Here is a 17,716-nt window from a genome sequence, read left to right on the forward strand (position 1 = left end):
CATGACGATAGTTTATTAGACTGTCAGGGCTAAGATCGTAGATCAGTCATCTGATAGGATGCTCAGATCCAGAAAAACAAACCGAGTATTACTCATTATCATTCATGAACCTCTGGAGCCATCGATTCCGCCCGGTAAAGCTTCTGAATTTCTTACCAAAGATCCTAAAAGACCAAAGATTAGCATTTGTTCCACAAGGGATAAAGCAGAACTACTTACCATAGTGGGATTGTCAACAAAGTGACAAAGACAAACAGCGCCCCGAGGATACAAAACACAACAAGCGGACCCTGCTGTTGCAGCCACCCATTGACAAAGTAGGTCAAGCCAAATGTCAACAGATTCCTAGTATTGATGGCCACAAATGCCTCTTCGTTAAGTTCACGGTAACTGTCCACAATGTATCCAAACACACAGGTGGCGGCAAACACCAAGCTCATGTTGGCCAGCCCAAAGCACAGCACTGGACCCGACCAATGTGTCTGGTACTCAACAGAGGCGCCAAATCCAAAAAACCCAACAACTCCCGTTATCAGAGAAACGGCCATGAGAGGGAGACGAAACTCTGGCTCGTAGATTCCCCTGTTTTTCTTGGTGAGGTAGATGCAGATCCAATCGTTAAGAGGACCCGAAATGAGCTCGCCGATGATGGTCAAGATGAACGGGGATAAGCTGATCAGGCCGGTCTGACTGATGGTGAAGTTGTATGGAGGGTTCACAAAAATGACTGCGTTCACGACGGAAAAAACGACAATCCAAGTGATGACAGTTCCTGAATATCGTGAGTGGGGCTGACAACTCAGGGGTTCAGGGGCTCAGGGGCAATCCAAAAGGGGCCCACTCACCGTATACTAGGAATCCCCAAAACACAGCTGGATAAAACAACAATACCACAGGTCTCACAAACGGCTTCCACCCCGGAGCTCGAGAGTACCGCCCAGTATAGACCCTCAACGACTCCCAATAAGTATGTTTTCTCTCGGCCGCTTCCAACCTTGCCTGTTCGGTGACATTCGATCCATGTCCTCCCTCAGTAAAAGTAGAAACATGCTGCAACTGCACCTCATGCTCCCTCCCCAACCTCATCTTCCTCACACTGCCCTCTTCTGTTTCTTCTTTCCCCTTTGACACAGGCACAGGAACAACCGCGTCCCTCCTATAGGCCGTCTCCGGTACTGCAAAAATAACACCCAACCCCAAAACCCCAAACAGAATCGCGCACACCCCAAACGTCCATTGGTACCCCTCCCGCTCGATTATATACCCAGCCACCAACGCGCCCCCGCTGATTCCCGTCAGCAAAAATAAATTCCACACCGCAATCCTCGTCGCCCGCTCGTGAACAAAGTACAAGTCTCCAATTGTGCACTGTACCAAGACCTCATAGGGTGCCATGCCGATACCCGCAATAATTCTACTTGCCAGAAAGGAGTCGTATTCTTTGACTGCAGCGCCCCAGATGCAAGTAATGAACATGATGAGGATGGCAACGAGGTAGACGGGGCGGCGGCCGATGATTTTGGCTAAGGGGTTGGTGATGAACAACCCGAGGCCTATGCAGAGGATGAGCCAGGCGGTAGACTGGGCGAGGACGTCAAGGGTAATGTCAAGGTTGTGGGCTATTTCGACAAAGCCGGGGGACAGCATGGGACCGTAGGCTCCGACGACGGCGGCGGAGAGGGAGGTAATTAGGAGGATGAGTTCCTTTCGCCATTGTGGCCACTGGTCCGGTGTGTGTTAGATGAGGAGGAGGAACAGGGCAGAGGAAGCTGGACGTACGTTGAGGGGGTCGTTGGGGCTGTCAGATGGCTGAGGGACGAGAATCACGTTTTTGTAGCGGCCGGTGCCGTGTTTCAGTTGATCTCGTGGTATGTAGGCAAATTCGGGAGGGAGGTCATCTTGGTCAGACATGAAAGCTGTGGGCAATTCCCACGTTAGTTGGCCTAGGTATTCCAGTGGTGGTTTTGGTTTCGCAGAGAAAGCTTACCCGTGCCAGGCACGACTTCCATCTTTTTACAGTCCAGTATTCCGAAAGGCATGTTGGCAAACAATACTACGACTTGTGAAGCCGCAGCTGTAGGGGAAGAGGAAAAGCTGAGCAGTGTAGAGTAGTGGCAAGCAGTTAAAATAGTCCACCCTGTGGTCGAACCTTGGGTCTGAGCGGGGAAGGCACGCGGATATGGGATGGAAACAACAAAATGGACGACGACAACGACGTGAAGCACAGACCCGGAAATTCTGAACCGCGCGCCAATCTTCCCACATTGAGGAGACGATCGGTCCCTGAAGCAGGTTGAAAGCACTCGTCAACACAAACAAATACTCTTTTCCCTTCTCCTGTCCCATCCTAACATCCTGCTATACCTACTTCCCTCCACAGACTTCCCCACACGAAGCACGACCCCGGTGTAACGCTTCATGAGTTTGTTACCATGCCTGCTACCTATGCAAGAAACATTCGGAAAAATGCAGGTTAAAGTCAAAGTCTCACGGCATCCAAAAGCTCCTCACCACGGCTGACGCTATTCTACACCCCTTGCACCAACAACCCGCCGGCAAAAAATGATGTCGGTACTCCGTAATCTTTGCTTTGTCCCATCCTGCACAGTTCTCCAACTTGACTCCAGATTAATCACATGCGGGGAACGAAATTGTGTGTGGCAAGCGGCAGTTGAGGTGGTGCCAAGGTGTGGCTTGAAACATGTGTCTGGGTTGGGTAACATTTAGCGCAAACATGGACACTCCTATGGTAGAATCAATGAAGATCTTGGGATAAAGAGGTACAATTGAAGAGTGAAGCCAGCCATGTGAAAAGTTCTACAGCAATGACTCCTCCAGATGCAAAATGCGCAGATAGCGTGCGTTCACAATCGATCGACTGCGCACACTGTCACAGCAGCTCGTCGAAGGCAGCTTAAAGTATCCTTTTGGAGAGGAGACGCTCTGGTTAGGTGTCGTTTGGCTTTACAGAGTTGAGCTCGTAGCTTAGTGAGCGGGTAAGAAAGCAACCGCTGACTGTATCTGGAGAGGAGGTGACAGAGTGGGTACCTCAAACGGGTCGTTTTCGTAAACGTCTTGCATCTTGGCTGCCTCGCGCTCACAATGAATGCAGTCATTCTGAATGATGCAGAGAACGTCGATCCAATATATTCAAGGGCCCTTACTAGGTACTGTGTGAACCCGTTAACTTCCCGGGTGGTCTTTAGAATGCCATCCCAGCATATCCATCTAAGCCTGTCTGCCTAGGTAGCTTTGGTCGTAGTAAGTGTCTGCGATAAGCCCCTGCAGTAGCTCAGCGCAATATTCGGTCAAAGCTGGCTGTTGTGTCTCAAACCCAACTTCGATCACCCGAGTACTAGATACCTAGGTAACGGAGCAAGAGTGTTCATTCCGCACTCGGTATGCAGTATTGCCGGATTCGATGGGGTTGGCTAAACTGAGACAATTCTGCGGCTCTTCACGCTGTTAGTGAGGAAAATATTTTCAAACCCATAATAGGCTCACCTCCAATCGTTTTGAATATCTCCATGTAATAATACCTGTGGTCCCCATCGAATCGATACTGTATCGCGAAAGGAGTCATCCCCAGGCCACGATGTAACCGTTGTCGCCGATTTTAAGGAATTCTCCGTCAAATGCCTCCAGCGGCTCGATGATGACCCAGCCTTGATCGCTGCATACCAGGGCTGTCTCGCAGAGCTGGTAAAAATAGGTGTGAAGGGTCAAAGTCGTCTGGCGTCGTGATGGCACGTTGAGCCATTCGCCATCCTCGTTGGCACGTGGTGGATCGTTTGGCATTGAGGTCCGTGGTAGGTAGGAATGGAATCAATCCATGTCAAACATGGCATACATAAATGAAGCAGTAAAAGCTCTCTCGGTTCCTTAACAAATGCGAAGAATAGCCTCAAAAGAGGCCTATGATACTGATACTGGGTTGCCGCCAGTCCAAAAAATACTGGACATGCCTCCGACGGCCCCTGTGTCCGCTATATCCTATACTAAGGCTCTACTATCCAAGATAGTCTGAGTATGCAAGGTTGTAAGAAAGAAGATATAAGACAAATATATGCAAAGAAAAGAACAAATCACCAAGCTCCCCAACCCCCATCCTCATCGGTATCGTGAGCAACTCCAACGAACCAGAAAATCTTTGTCTTTCCACAAAAGCACTCGCACAACGGGGTATGTTGTCTCATCTACGCAAAGAAGAATGACTCCTTGTATCCCATGCCGCCCATTTCCTCTTCAACCCCCTTGCCCCTGTCCCTGACCTGCTTGCGTTGGTTGCCCTATCCCCCAGAATTTGAATCCGGCCACCCATCTTTTGTTCCTGGCTTGCTGGGCGGTCCAAAAAGATAGTCACCGACCCGCATCTGTGTCGTGTTCTTTGCCCTTGCCCTTGTCCTCGCGCTTGACCTCTGACGTTGGGGCCGGCGACGACTCGCTCTCGGCTTCATCCCTGCTCCGCTTCCTGGTGTTGCCTGTCCTCTTGGCCATGTAGAAGTCGTACCGGTCGGGAAACAGGATGATGTTGGCCAACCTGGCGACTTCAGCCTCGGCCCTAGTGACAGAGTTGGATTTGCCGGCAGCTGCGGCGGCGACAGAGTCGTCCATCTCGACATCGGCATCCGGGCTGCCACCGTTGGTGTCGGCGGGCGGCGTGGGTGCAACGTCAAAGGGCGCAAGACCCATGGCTTGCAGTCCCGCTGGCCCACCAATCTCGGCAATCTCGGTCTCACCAACACGACCAATGTGTGTCGCCTCGCTTCCGAGCCCGCTGCCGGTGGAGTCAAAGTCGGGACTGGGGTGACCTCGCTGAAAGGTCTTGCGCTGGCGTGCAAGGTAGAGGGCGTTGTTTTGTGTGAGTGGCGCGGCCGGGACGTAGACGAGGATCGAGACGGGGCGGCTAGGGGGCTTGTCTTCATCGCCCATGGGCGGCGGCGTTGGTGCGCGGCTCGCCATGACGTTGGGGTTGGAGGTGATGTGATAGGCCAGGTCGGGGTGCCAGACAATGTAGTCGCCCGTCTGCAGGGTCGGGATGGTGACAAGAGTCTTGCGAAGGTGCAGGTGAGGATGCCACAGCTCCGTCAACCGTTGCGCGTGGCCAGGAACAGCACCGTGGATGATGGTGGATTGCTCCTTGTCGAGCGCCCAGTTGGAGGGGTCCAGGAAGGCTTCCCACTCAGGGCCATCACGGCGTTCTGGAGCCTTGGTCTTGGGGGAAAAGAAAGGACGGAGCAGAAAGTAGGCGGTGGCCAGCTTGGGGCTGGGGAGCAGGCGTATAAGACCAGGCTCGATGGTGCTCAGGGCGACGACACCCTGGTACATGCGGAAGACGCTGCATGCGCCGTAACCGTTGTAGAGATCAGACGTGGCGCTGACCCGGTGGGTTGGGTCCCATGGGTCATACTTTTCCCACTCGCCGTTGAACACAGCCTGGTAGGTACCTCCACGCCCATATCCGTCGGGCTCCCAGCGCTCCAAGCTGCCATTGTCGACCTGCGCAATCACGGTGGACGAGGCAAAATCACCCAGCAGCTCCAGTTCGAGCGCAGCCTTTTGCGCCTCCTCGTCCGGGGTCAGGCTTTTGCTGTCGTTTGCCACACTGTCGTCTTCGGCCTTCTTCTTCTTGCCAGCCGGCGCATCTGGACCCACCCCTCCGATGTTGGCGCCGTGGATGCGCAAACGATCGGCATAGGCGATGGGGAAGCGCGTGACCATGCGGTCGTCGGCGTTGTTGTCCCACAGCGACATGGCGAATTTCTGGGCAGCCATGACGCGGGGGTGGGCGCGGGTGCGCACCTGGGCGGGGGTCCAGAAAAAGTCAAAGCATGTCGGATCCTGGGGCGTGGGCTCCTTGAAGTCGGTCTGCTTCTCGAGATACTTGACCGTCTCGTCGATGGTGACCTGTGCGTCGGTGCGGGGCACGACCCCGCGGATCAGGCCCAGGCCGTAGCGCTTGAGATCGCGAGAGAAGGCGGCCCTGCTCTCAGCATTGTCCATGTCGGCAAAGTCGATGCTTGGCGTGAGGTGGGAGCCGCGCTGAGCAATGTCGTCGACCTCGTCTCGCAGGGCCTCGATCAGACGGGCCCACGAGGCCTCGAGCTCGGCCTCATGGCCCTCGACGAGGCTGCGTTTGATCTGGGCGAAACGGGTGGGCAGCGGGACGGGCTCCTTGCCGTAAAAAGACAGCACGGGGGGCTCCATGGCGTTGGAGGTGCTGCTGACGGGGACGGGCCTGCTGCTGCTGCTGCTGCTGCTGCGGGCAGAAGCAGCGAGGAAATCAGCAGCGGTTAACGGGGGAGGACCATCGCTTTTTATTAGCGGGGCGGCAAAGGTGGCCGTAAGGTTGCGGTGCTTGAGCTTGGAGAGCCTGCGGGGGCGCTGCTGGTGCGGAAACAAGGGAAGGTAGGCGGCGCTGAGACTTCCGTTGGTAATTGGATTTACGGAGGACAGCTGGAAGGACGGGGAGGTGGGCGGCGGGAGCGTGACGGCTGGGGCAACTGGTGGTGCCGGAGACTGCGGGCGTTGAGGGTGGTGGCAGGTCGTGCGCCGTCGTCCGCATTGGTTGCACCGAGCTCGTGCCTCGAGACCCATGTCGTTAATACCAATCGGGTTATTGCCAGCCGGACCGGTTCCAGCGAGGGCCAGCGGTAACGGTTCTGTTGCTGGCATTATTGGCCCTGCCACCGTTGGCCCCAGCACGTCGTGTATCGTAGATTTTGGCGGGGAGGAGGCTGTTATTGTGGTCGACGCCCTCGTCGAGACATGGACGGCGGCGCCGCTTGCTGAGCTTGCCATTGTGCCCGACTGATCATCGAGTCTGTCTGCGGTCCTGATCGAAGGTCGTACTGCATGAGTTGGAGAGAGGAATGGGGGTGGTGGGCAGGCCTCTGGACTTTTACGGCTTCTCGCTTCCTGCTCCCTCTCGGCGGGCACGCCTCTCTGGGGAAACTTCGGCCCAACTCGCAGCTAGCACTTTAGCCTTGCTCCTCCGAGATGCCTGTCCCTCTCGTAGGTTGTCTCGATTCGACTCCAGTCCAGCCCAGTCCACCAGTCCAGTCGTCTTGTTGCCCCTTTCCCTCGATGCTGCCTCGGTCTTGGTTGCTGTGTCTTGGTCTTGGTTGTGGATGTCGGGTGTTGGTGTCGATCAACGTCGTCCGAGGTGTCAATCAGTCAGTCAGTCAGTCAGTAGCAGCAGCAAGCTGGAGGCCAGTGTGTGGATGCATCGTCGAGTAATAAGGCAGCCCAGGACTTTGGATGTCGGGCCAGCCAAGGCGTCGGAACAGCGACGGGCATCAATATAAAGAGAGTCCCTCGTTATCTTTAGGCAGAATGGTGGGAGAGCGGGCTCTGCGGCCGGAACCGCTAAGCATTCTCGCCAAAGCATCCAGGGCCTAGATGCCACTGGGTGCCAACAGCACTCGGTGCATCGATTTCCGCCGTCGCGTTCCCATCCCACTCCCACTCCCGTCTCATCAGCAGCTCTGAGGTGGATGGATTTCAAGTTCCAGTTCCAGTTCCACCTCCACCACCAGGTAGGGCCGTTGGACCGTCTTCGAGCGACGAGCCAGGCCCTGTCCCGGCATGATGCGCTAAAACGCTGCTGTCTGTGGGGGTTGCTTCCCCGCGGCTCCAGAGGCAAGAAAAATGGTCTGGAGAAGGAACGCGCATCCGGAATAATTTGGTCTTTTGCGCCATGCACGCAACATCCCCCCGCCGCCATTGGTCCCAGCAGCCCGCAGTGGGGCGCTTGTCGGAACGACGACTCCGCATCGCCTGAAGAGAGTGGCGCCGCTCAGCCGCCTCACGGCCCGCCATTCCCAAGCTTGAAGCTTCGGGCGGCATCCGAACGCGACTCCACGGATGGATACCCACTCGGTATCCAAAACAATACTGCAGTAGTACCGTGAGTACCTTTGCTCTGCTCTTCTCATTATCTAGTCTACCTGACCTCATGTGACTTCATGTAACAGAAGTATCCACAATCCTCAAACAATTCAGCCTCTTTCAAGTGCCATCCGTCTCAGATTTATCTTTTTTTCGCTCTCTTCTGGTCTCCTCACCTCACGGCCCTTCCAAGGGTCCTACATACTCCATACCGTACCCGTCAAGCACGTTTGATTCCATGTGCAGACGGCACAGACTCGGAATTGCCCCTCCTTCGCTTCCCGGGTGCTTGATCTGGTTGCCCAGAAACATCCCATCAAACGCCGTCCAATCTCATCCAATCCGTCACATGTTCATTCATGCCTTGAGCCGGTGTTCACCCGGATGGCCCAGGGGGCTGAGGGACCAACTCCCGTGTGAGCCGGGGAATAGGGGTGTGATCTCAGTCCGCCCTGTCTGAATCGGGAACACGGCTTATACCGAGTACTGCTGCGTCCGGAGTAAAAGCTTGTTGTATTATCGAGCACTCCAGCTCGTCAGTGACTAAGCTTCAGCTGATTGTCTTGACACTTTGGCCACTGCCCCTATTTGCGAAAGCCGTTGAGAAGCCCACCAGCACAATCTCAACGCTCCCCAGTTGTATACATAGGTACTACAGCTGATTACCATCATCCCAAACCCATACAACTTCAACTCCCGCGTCATCGGTCACCAGGGGGCATGTCCTCCCGCCCAGCTCACGCTATACCCAAAAGCACCGCCAAAACCTCGGAGCTCACCTACCTCCCAACGGCGTCCTATTAGGCATCGTGTCCTTTTTGTGACTTATTTCTCTCGTGCCTTGTTCCCTACCTAAAGTAGCCTTGACACCAGCGCCGGTTGCAAATCCTAGGTCATCACGACGGTTGACCCCAGATACATCAAGCTCACCAGGACAGACTCGGAGCATGCCGATGTTGATGCCACCACCCGTGGCGATCCCATCTCCGTCGTGGACATCACAGATCCTCCCCTCTCGGCACGATTTGCTTTCCAATCTGGTGGTAGCCTTCCCTCCCAGAGTATTATTGCGCCTGTCATGTCGTGTTGCCCTCCCCCGGATACAGAGCAATGTATCCTTCCCACAGCACAAGGTCACAACCGCCCATCCGTCCGCATACCAGCCTGACCTGCTCTCATCCGTCCTGCGCCCCCCCCCTCTCTCTCTCTCCACAAATCCCCACGATGAGATTGACGAGTGGACAAAACCCCGCAGCCTGTCCAGTCAAGTCTGGAGAAAAGGGTAGCATTGGCCGTCTCCAATTCTCGAGCTTGGACTTTGCTGGCTGCTTGACAGCAAGCGGTATGAGCACCACCTTGTTGCTCCCTCCGGCTGCTTCGTCGACCCCCAAAAGCCTAGTCTATTCAGGCAGGTCCCGGCGTGGACAAGACGGGGGAACAACCGAGGTTATCTCACCTCTCGTTTGAAACTGCCTACTTGGATGTTTGAATTCGTCATACTCGTACGTTGTGTAATGTCGTCCTTGCTTGTGATTTCAGCAGCACAAAGAAAAGAAAAGCAGCAGTCACACGATCTGTTTAGGAAAGGTATCGAACCCCAGAAAATTCATCACCACTAAAGCTGTAAATCACCCAGTAACCCACGTGTAAGCCACGCAAAACCAAGGATCATCTTTTCTCCCCCCCAGACATCCCCGGGGCTGGCCTCCGTAGTCAAGATAGCAAGCATACCTATACTTTACGTCAGTGCCGTGAACACTATCCGAGTCCCCCACTCACAAACACTTCTTCCCCTCAGGCACCTACATGTCAACGGTCACGGACGTTGAGTCCCCCCCCCTTCGGTACCGGCCCATCCTCATTCTATCCCGAGCGCTCTCAACCATACGACCATGCCCTAGTCTTCAAACTTGACTAAGAAACCATGGAAGAATATGACCAAGTGCACGCGTGATGTACCTCGCTTATAACGAAACAGCAGACTAGGCACTACACCCAAATCCCGCCCCCATTCAGCTTCCCCTCATCATCCTCATTCCCCGAGAAAAAAAGAAAAAAAAGGCACAAGCACCACCCGTTCATGCCAGTCCCCAGAAAGGCAGCAAGCTCCCGCACTACCATCCAGTTCTCACGCATCACGTAATGTCACCCTCCTTCTCTCTGATTCAATCTGTTGCTCCCCCATGCCAAAAATAGCTAGAGCCCATCTGGAGGGAATCGGGTAGCAAGATAGATGACGATAAAGCCATCTCTGCTCATCCAATATTTAACCACTGGCACATTCAAAACTACACCTACATGCTGAGTTGAGTCAACAAGTTTGAGCTCGTGGGGGCCCCTTTGAATATCGAGATGCGTGTGCTCCGCGAGGCCGGTATCGGACAACCTTGCGAGCGACTCGATCTTGAGCAGGATAGAACAGCTTGATTCACGCACTCGGCGAATGCGCTGTGTCGTGGGCAGCCCAGGTCAGGTAGAGAGAGAGCCTGATACCGAGGTGGCTATTAATCGGACTCTTTCTATACCTAGTTGGATTTAAGATAACTATGTACAAAAGTGGATCTAATACCCTTTGTAATCCGCATCTACCAACCATCGTACACCTTTAAGCATACCCGTTGCTGACAAGCCACTGCTTGACACCCTCGGCGTCCCTCGTCTTGTATGCCGCGCGTCCGCGAATCTTGTCCTTGACCTGCTCCAGTGTCCGGTCAAAGCCCTTGGTGTCCTTGCCAGCAAAGAACGCCTCAATTTCCTTGAGCGTCTCAAGATCGTTAAACTTTGGCAAGCTCACGTTGATCATGCGGTCCACAAGAATAGGGTTGCCCGCCAACTTGCCGGTAAACTCATCCCAGTTGTCACGGATGTACGCCCACATCAGCGGCCGGGCCGCGCGGTTGCCAGCAAACATGCCAGAGAGAATGTGCATATCGGCGCCGGGGATCGAGTCGGCCGCTGCCGCCGGAGGAGAAGAGTTGAAAAGGAAGGGCAGCAGGACCTTCTTGATGACCTCGACGTCCGTGGTGCGGCCGAGAGCTTGGAGGCAGATTTCTTTGCCGTCAATAGCTGGGGTAGTGTACCACTCCTTCTTCAGCGCAGCCACAGCATTGGCCGGGTCTGTGACGATGGCGGAATGGTACACGGGCGCACGGAGGTTGGCTGGGATGGGCGACTGCTCGGGGTTGGCCTGGTATGCTGACCACCTTTCAAAAGCACCCTTGCGAATTCTGACCACGACTGTTAGCAAGAATATCGAAAACTTGATTCAGAAAAGCACATACTCTTCATGCGAGTTAGACACCGCCGTGAGAAGCAACCTCTTGCGAAGCAGACCAGTGTTGAAGTCCTCGCCCTGCTTGGCTTCCCATCCCACCGTCTTGAGGGCGTTGTCAATGACCTCAAGGGTGAACTTTTCCAAGCCAGCCTTGACTTGCTCGTCATCACCAAAGATGGACTTGATGGTTGCGAGAGAGTCCAAAGCCTGGCTGAGCACGCGGTAGTGAGTCTCCTGCTTTAAGCCTTGCACAAAGGACAGGAGAGCAGCTGTGGTGGCATGGCCTGAAAATGCAAGGTCGGCGGCAGATCCAGTGATAAAGATCTTGTCCTCGGTGGTGAGATGATCGAGCTGGGTGCCGAGACGCTTGAGCCGGGACTCGGGGTAGTTGACACGGTAAAAACCAGTAGCGCCTGCGTTGAGCTGATAAAAGTCGTTGCTGACACCATCAATGGTAGACTCCTTGGTGGTGAGCGCCAGCGGCTCGATTCCCTTGGATCCCGTCTTTCCCTTGAGGGAAAGTGGCACCCACCAGGTGGTCTGGTCGTCCTCGGGCTTGACATCACCAGTAGACAAGAAACGGGACTGCTTCACAGAAATCCTTTGATCTTCCTCGGTGACCGTCAGGACAGGGAAGCCGACTTTTTCGATCCAATTCTGCATCAGAGTGTTGACATCGGTGCCGGATGCTTCGCTCAGAGCGGCCCACAGAGCCTCCGTCTTGGCGTTGCTGTACTGATGCTTCCTGAGATAGATGGCAATACCCTTGAGGAAAGTCTTGACGCCGAGGTGGGACGCCAACATGCGGATCATGGAGCAGCCCTTCAGATAACTGATCTTGTCAAAAATTTGGTTCACATCCAGCGCGTCCCGGACCTCAACCTGAATAGGGTGGGAAGAGCGAACGGCATCCAGGGAAAAGGCTTGGTCCATCCCCTCATTGATGAATTGCGGCCACACATCCCAGTCAGGGTGAAGATGGTCGGTCGCCAACCAACCGGCCCAAGTGGCAAAGCCCTCGTTGAGCCACAACTCGTCCCACCAGTCCATGGTGACGAGGTTGCCAAACCACTGATGGGCGAGCTCGTGGGCAACGACATAAGCGATGCGGTTCCTGAAGCGAGCCTCGGACAGCTTCTCGTCAAAAAGGATGGCTGTCATGCGGTAGGTAACCAGACCCCAGTTCTCCATGGCTCCGTGGGTAAACTCGTGTACGGCGAGAATGTCGCTCTTGGGAAGTGGATAGTCAATCTCAAACTGCTCGGAAAAGTAGTCAATGATCTTGGGGGCGTGCTGAAGGGCCCATTGACCTTGCTCCTTTAGACCGCGAGTGGTGTACACACGAACAGGAATCTTCTTTCCATTGTACTCTCTGTCGGTAAAAGCTTCAATGTGCTCAAAATCGCCAACAGCCCAGGCCAACAAGTAGGTGCTCATGATGGGACTGCGCTCGAAGGAAACAAGCTTCTTTCCTTGGGTGGTCGGCTTGGTCTCCTTAACAGGCATATTGGACAGGGCCACTTGGTCGTCGGGAATCTCGATGGCGAAGTCAAAGGTCGCCTTGAGGTTGGGCTCGTCAAAGCAGGGGAAAGCGCGGCGGGCATCACAAGACTCGAATTGAGTGCTGAGCATGTAGTAAAACTCATCATCGTGGGGAACACTGGCGGCCGGGGGAGCAACGGGCTTGTACTGGCTGCGGTAAAAACCAGCCATGTCGTGGTTGAGCTCGCCGGTGAACTCGACGGTCAGCGAGGCCTTGGGGGACGCCGGCAACTGCTCGGCAAAGATGATGGTGGACCGCTGGGACTTGGTGTCCTCGGTGAAGTTGCTGGACTCCCATGACTGATCACTCTTGCTCTGGCTAATTTCAATCTTGGAGTTGAGAAGCTTGAGCTCGAGAGTGTTGAGGACAATCTCGGCGGTGGGCTTGGTAAGTTGACCTTCAATGCTGCGCACGGGTCGGTCAGCATGCTACCCAATCCTTGAAGAAATCAAGGGGACCTACGTGACGGTGCCCTTGTAGGACCAGGTCATGAAGTCCAGGTCCGTAATCACCAGGTCGTAGTGGACCGGCTTGAAAGTGTCAGGGAGAATGTCTCTGTCCGTCATGGCTGCTCGTCTCCTCTGGTGCGAGGCGTGTGAGCAAGATCGGAAGCTCGTGAGAGCGACAGCTGGTGACGGGTGAATGGGCAGTCGACGCGGGGTAGCTCTCTTGGGATTGGCCGACAGTGACGACGACACAAAACGGGCGGGTGCAGACGGTCGAAGGGCAACAAACGTGGCTGAAGGAGAGGCACAGCGGAGAGGGGTCGATGGGATCAAAAAGCGTCCTCTGACGAGAACGGTGGATGTTGACCTGAACATGAAAAGAAAAGATGACAGAAACAAGTCCAGTCAAGCTTTGGGAAAGCTGCAGAGCACTTGACCAACCCCACCTCAGCTCTCGCAACGCGCCTCACCCGAAGCTGTGCTGGCAGATGGCCCCTCACCTGGTGGAAGGAGTGGACGGGATGGCGGCAGTTGACGCAACCGATGAAACGCTAGGCACAAGCTGGGCCGCTTTCAATGCGCAGGATCAGTCCAGATTGGGGTCTGAATGGACAGCTGTGGAAAGGACGCTCCAGCGAGAAACAGTCAAGTGAACCGAAACAGAGCTTCCGGATGTGGGTGGGTCCCCGGGATCAGATTGATCGAAGCTTCGGGCGGAACGGGCGGGGTTGCAGTCCCTCACCGGTGGATCCCGGTGATGGCATGGAGATGTGGAATAGATGTTGCAAAACACAGGCTGGAAGCACAAAAAGATAACCATGTTCAATTCTGCCAAGGTATCCATGATAAATGGCCAAGCCGGCCCGCATGAGTCCTGCCCGGCCCATCACATCATAGCATCACCAGCCAGGTGACAAAATGGTGACGATCCCATGTTACGTAGTGTCCCGAATTCCCAGTCCCAACTCCCAGAACGGAATGCAGATAAGAGCTGCGAGTCCAACCACCACCTAGGTAAAATAGGTTGTTGTCGCTGGCTCTGAAGAAAAGCGCTCGACCTTGACAAGCAAATGAAATAGAAAGGATAAAAAGCACCACCCAATGACGACCTTAGTTCCATGCAACCCATCTAGTTCCCGGAAACCTCACCCTCGGCCTGCTCGGCTACCTTATCCCACCACACACCATGAGCCTCCCGATCGACAACCGACACCTTTCCAAGCATCTCCACCATATCCCTCACCTTGTCCACAAACTCGGCCAGACCCAATCCTGCCAGCTTTTCCCCTGCCGTGCTGGTGAATTTGACCTTGTCACTGGTGCTCACAGCTGCCAGCCGCGCGAGAATGTGGCCTCTGAGTCGTCCAAGCAGCAGCCTCAAGACCGGCTCTCTCACCTCGTCCTGCCGTGACTGCGTGGCCGCTTCCGCTCCAGCAAGCAGAAACTTGCTGACCAAGGCCTTGAGCTGTCCCCTTGTTGCCGCCGGCATCGACCGTCCCGCCTCGAGCGCCGCCATGATGCCTTCCACGGCAACGTCGAGTGCCAGATCTCCCTGCTGCTCGCTCCTCTCCAGCACCGCAAAGATCCTCTGGGCTTCGTTACGCCAAGGGGCTCGGACGTCGCGCTTCAGCAGGTTTTTGCACTGCAGCAGGATGGCGCCAGTGATGACGATCCGTCTTGTCAAGCGTCCTGCTTCCACGGCGCGCTTGTGGTCAAGGCGAAGCATCTCTGGCATGTCGTCCAGCGCCACAGGTGAGAGCTGCGTAAACAAATTGACCAGGAGCTGCGCGTATATGCGGTTTGCTGTCAGCCGGGAAGAAGGGTGGTTGACGCCCTCTGGGTCTCTCCTCGAGACTTCAGCCAGCAGCTTTTGCTGCGTAGCCTTCCATGTCTGCAGCGCGACCGATAGATCAAAGTGTCCAGCTTCGAGATCCGAGGCGAATGCTTTCGCCTCGTAAACCGGTGCTTGCATCACGAGTTTCGGCGCCGCAAGCTGGAGTAAGTAGTTGGCATAGTCGCTGAGCATGACGTCGATGAAGCCATTCAAGGCTTCGAGACGGTCAACGTAATTGCCTTGGCTGAGCTTCTCCTCGGTGAGCTTCTTCACTTCTTCATCCCGAACAGGTGCACAGAGTTTGGGCAGTAATGTTCCCATCGCCTCAAAGAACTTTTCGTACGAAAAGCTCCCCATGGCGAATTGCTGCTTGGCAGTTTCCGTGTCGAGCAGCTCGCCGATAAAGGTATGCATTGAGTTCCCCGGCTTCACCAGCCGCTGAAGCTTCTCTCGAATTGACTCGGCGACCCTGAGGAGCAAGAAAAAGTGCGCCTCCTGGTTTTGCGTCTGCATGGTAACTCGCATATCCTCAAAGATTGGGTTGAGTAGGCCTGCCTGTTGCTCGTGATACTCGTGTGGCTCAGTCCTGAACTCCTTGTTGATGGCTAGCTCATGGACAACAATCCTGTTGTCAGGCAGCAAACTCTTTTGGCTGGGAATGATGACATTGACCTTGAATGTGTCGCGCTTTCTGGCGGGTGTTGACGGGGGAGTCGGCATTTGACTGGAGGCATCTTGTTGGCTGCCCTCTTGCACACCAAGCACGCCCATGGCAGTCTCGGTCACTGAATGTTCGGCAACGCGAGGCTTCATGTCGCCAACAGGCTTCTTTGCCTTGGCCCTCCGAGCAGCCTTGACGGCGTCCGCGACCATTTGCTTGCCCCGAGCCGGACCGGCCAGCTTCTTGATCCTGACCAACAAGAGGAGCTGGTTGTCACGAATGCTCTTCTTGTACACCTGATCGACCGACCCGTCGGTGCTGTCCTTGACTGATTCCCAAATGGCATCAAGCTCCACAAACTGCATGACCATCAATTCCACAAGTGAGCTGGAGTCCCGAGCTTTCCATGCTATAAAGGCATTATAAAACGTTGCATAGACTTCGGGAAAGGTGGTAAAGAGTAGCGGCGGAGGGGTATAATTGTTGAAGGAGGTCAGCCGCCCGAGAATATTCTCAAACGATACAAGCAAGTCTCTGGCCTTGCCGACCAGCTCTTGTGACTGCGGATTCGGTAGCTCGTCTTTGGGTATTGGCTTTGACAGACCCGAGCCGTCCTGATCCGATTCCTCGACTGCCTGGCCTTCCTTATTGCTGAGCACTTGAGATGGGTGCCCCAAGATGAGAAACGCACTCAAGAAAGTCCGTACTGCCGCCATCTCCTCCACAGACCCCTGTTTCCCCTCGTCGAGGCCGCATATTCGCAGTATTCTGGACGTAACAAGAAGTACCTTTTCCTGAGACAGCAACACAGTGACCTTGTCAAACGATGTTTCCCTAACCGCATCAATCGACAGCCCAAGTGCAGAAAACTCGGCAACCGCTCGTTGCCGCTGGAAAGTTCTCCACCACCACTGAATCTTGGAAACTGCTGCATCCTCGGTCAATGGGGCTGACTCGCTGAGCTCCATCCCATCAGTCTCGGTATCGGCGTTGGGCATGGACTCGACGGGAGGAGATTTTCGCATCCCCAAGCTCTGCCCACGCTCCCTCCCCCTAATCTTGGCCGCATTCCTGTTTCTAAACTCTTCCCTTCTCCTCTCAGCCTCTGCCAGCCGCTCCTCCATTTGTGACTTCATTTTTCTCGCCTCTTGCTCCCGCTTCTCCTTCATGGTCTCAGCGACAGCCTTGGCGCGCTTGACCTCCTCGGCACAAGACGCAGCGATCTCGGCCAGGTTGCGCTCCCGGGCCTGGGCAGCAGCAAGCGCTCTCTCTTCACTGGCGCTCGTGTCCTTGGTGACAGCCTTTGCGATGGCTGCGCGCAGGCGCACCTTTTCGGCATGGGCGGCGCGGTCTGCGAGGCGGGCCTTTCGGTCCTCGAGAATGGACGCTCGACGCAGGTGCTGGGCTACATATTTGCTCTGGGGACCGCCCTCGAGGCTGTAACCATGTGACGATCGGGACTGAGCCGACGAGATGCTGTTGCGGCGAGAAGAGGCGGCGCTGTCTTTTCGTCGCGTCTGGTTTGTCGGGCGGTAGAAGAGGCGGGCAGCGATATGGGGAGGTGGGGTCGAGATCTTGGCGGCGTCGGCGTCGCCCTCGACGAGATCGATTTCTTCGTCGGGTGGTGGGAGAGAGAGATGGACAGGATCTGGGGTGCCGGCGGTGGGCGATCGGATCGATTCCTCGAGGTTCCTTTCGGGCTCGGTCAAGTCGAGCGACGGTCGCCGCATCGCGCTCGCCTTTGTTTGTGTCGTTGTGGTGGGCAAATCTTTGTCGTGTGTGCGGCTGGCGCTGGCGCGATGTGAAACTCAGCAAAAAGTAATAATGGCACAATTGGGAGGTGGAGAAGGGCCGTTATGTCATGGATCGATGGTCCTAGAGATGCAGCTTGCAGCTTGCAGCTTGCCTGCTTCGTGGGGGTGTTGCAGTACGCGTCCTGGTGACAAAGAGAAGATGGCAGAGACAAGAAAAAGAGACCGTGAGCCGGCGGAGAGAGGGAGTCAAAGAAAGCGTAAATAACTACTAACAGGAGGTCCGTCTCCCTCCTCCTGCCGAAAACAACCTGGAA

At 55.2% G+C, this 17,716-nt stretch overlaps 5 protein-coding genes across 5 annotated transcripts; all 5 read right to left on the reverse strand.

Moving 5' to 3' along the window:
* Window positions 1-88: 88 nt before the first annotated feature.
* On the reverse strand, window positions 89-2,778 carry QC762_503030 (uncharacterized protein; the record flags this gene model as incomplete). Its single annotated transcript, XM_062890728.1, has 5 exons — window positions 1,988-2,778; window positions 1,780-1,916; window positions 846-1,722; window positions 220-772; window positions 89-164 (listed from the first exon to the last, which is right to left on the reverse strand). Exons 1-5 carry the CDS (start codon window positions 2,037-2,039, stop codon window positions 89-91), a joined length of 1,695 nt encoding a protein of 564 aa, XP_062741433.1. The 5' UTR covers window positions 2,040-2,778.
* Window positions 2,779-4,359: 1,581 nt separating this feature from the next.
* QC762_503020 (uncharacterized protein) lies at window positions 4,360-6,801 on the reverse strand (the record flags this gene model as incomplete). Its single annotated transcript, XM_062890727.1, has 1 exon — window positions 4,360-6,801. The coding sequence occupies one exon, from the start codon at window positions 6,799-6,801 to the stop codon at window positions 4,360-4,362; it is 2,442 nt and encodes an 813-aa protein (XP_062741434.1).
* Window positions 6,802-7,188: 387 nt separating this feature from the next.
* Window positions 7,189-7,937, reverse strand: QC762_503010 (uncharacterized protein; the record flags this gene model as incomplete). The annotated part of the gene is made up of 4 exons (XM_062890726.1): window positions 7,189-7,316; window positions 7,367-7,397; window positions 7,463-7,487; window positions 7,603-7,937. 4 exons carry the CDS (start codon window positions 7,935-7,937, stop codon window positions 7,189-7,191), a joined length of 519 nt encoding a protein of 172 aa, XP_062741435.1.
* Window positions 7,938-10,128: 2,191 nt separating this feature from the next.
* QC762_503000 (uncharacterized protein) lies at window positions 10,129-13,528 on the reverse strand (the record flags this gene model as incomplete). Its single annotated transcript, XM_062890725.1, has 3 exons — window positions 10,129-11,117; window positions 11,172-13,112; window positions 13,170-13,528. The coding sequence occupies 3 exons, from the start codon at window positions 13,526-13,528 to the stop codon at window positions 10,496-10,498; spliced, it is 2,922 nt and encodes a 973-aa protein (XP_062741436.1). The 3' UTR covers window positions 10,129-10,495.
* A 754-nt stretch (window positions 13,529-14,282) lies between these two features.
* On the reverse strand, window positions 14,283-17,378 carry QC762_502990 (uncharacterized protein; the record flags this gene model as incomplete). The annotated part of the gene is made up of 1 exon (XM_062890724.1): window positions 14,283-17,378. One exon carries the CDS (start codon window positions 17,376-17,378, stop codon window positions 14,283-14,285), a length of 3,096 nt encoding a protein of 1,031 aa, XP_062741437.1.
* Window positions 17,379-17,716: the final 338 nt, after the last annotated feature.

This window comes from Podospora pseudocomata, chromosome 5, assembly GCF_035222375.1.
Source record: "Podospora pseudocomata strain CBS 415.72m chromosome 5, whole genome shotgun sequence".
In the NCBI taxonomy this organism is placed as follows: Eukaryota; Fungi; Ascomycota; class Sordariomycetes; order Sordariales; family Podosporaceae; genus Podospora; species Podospora pseudocomata.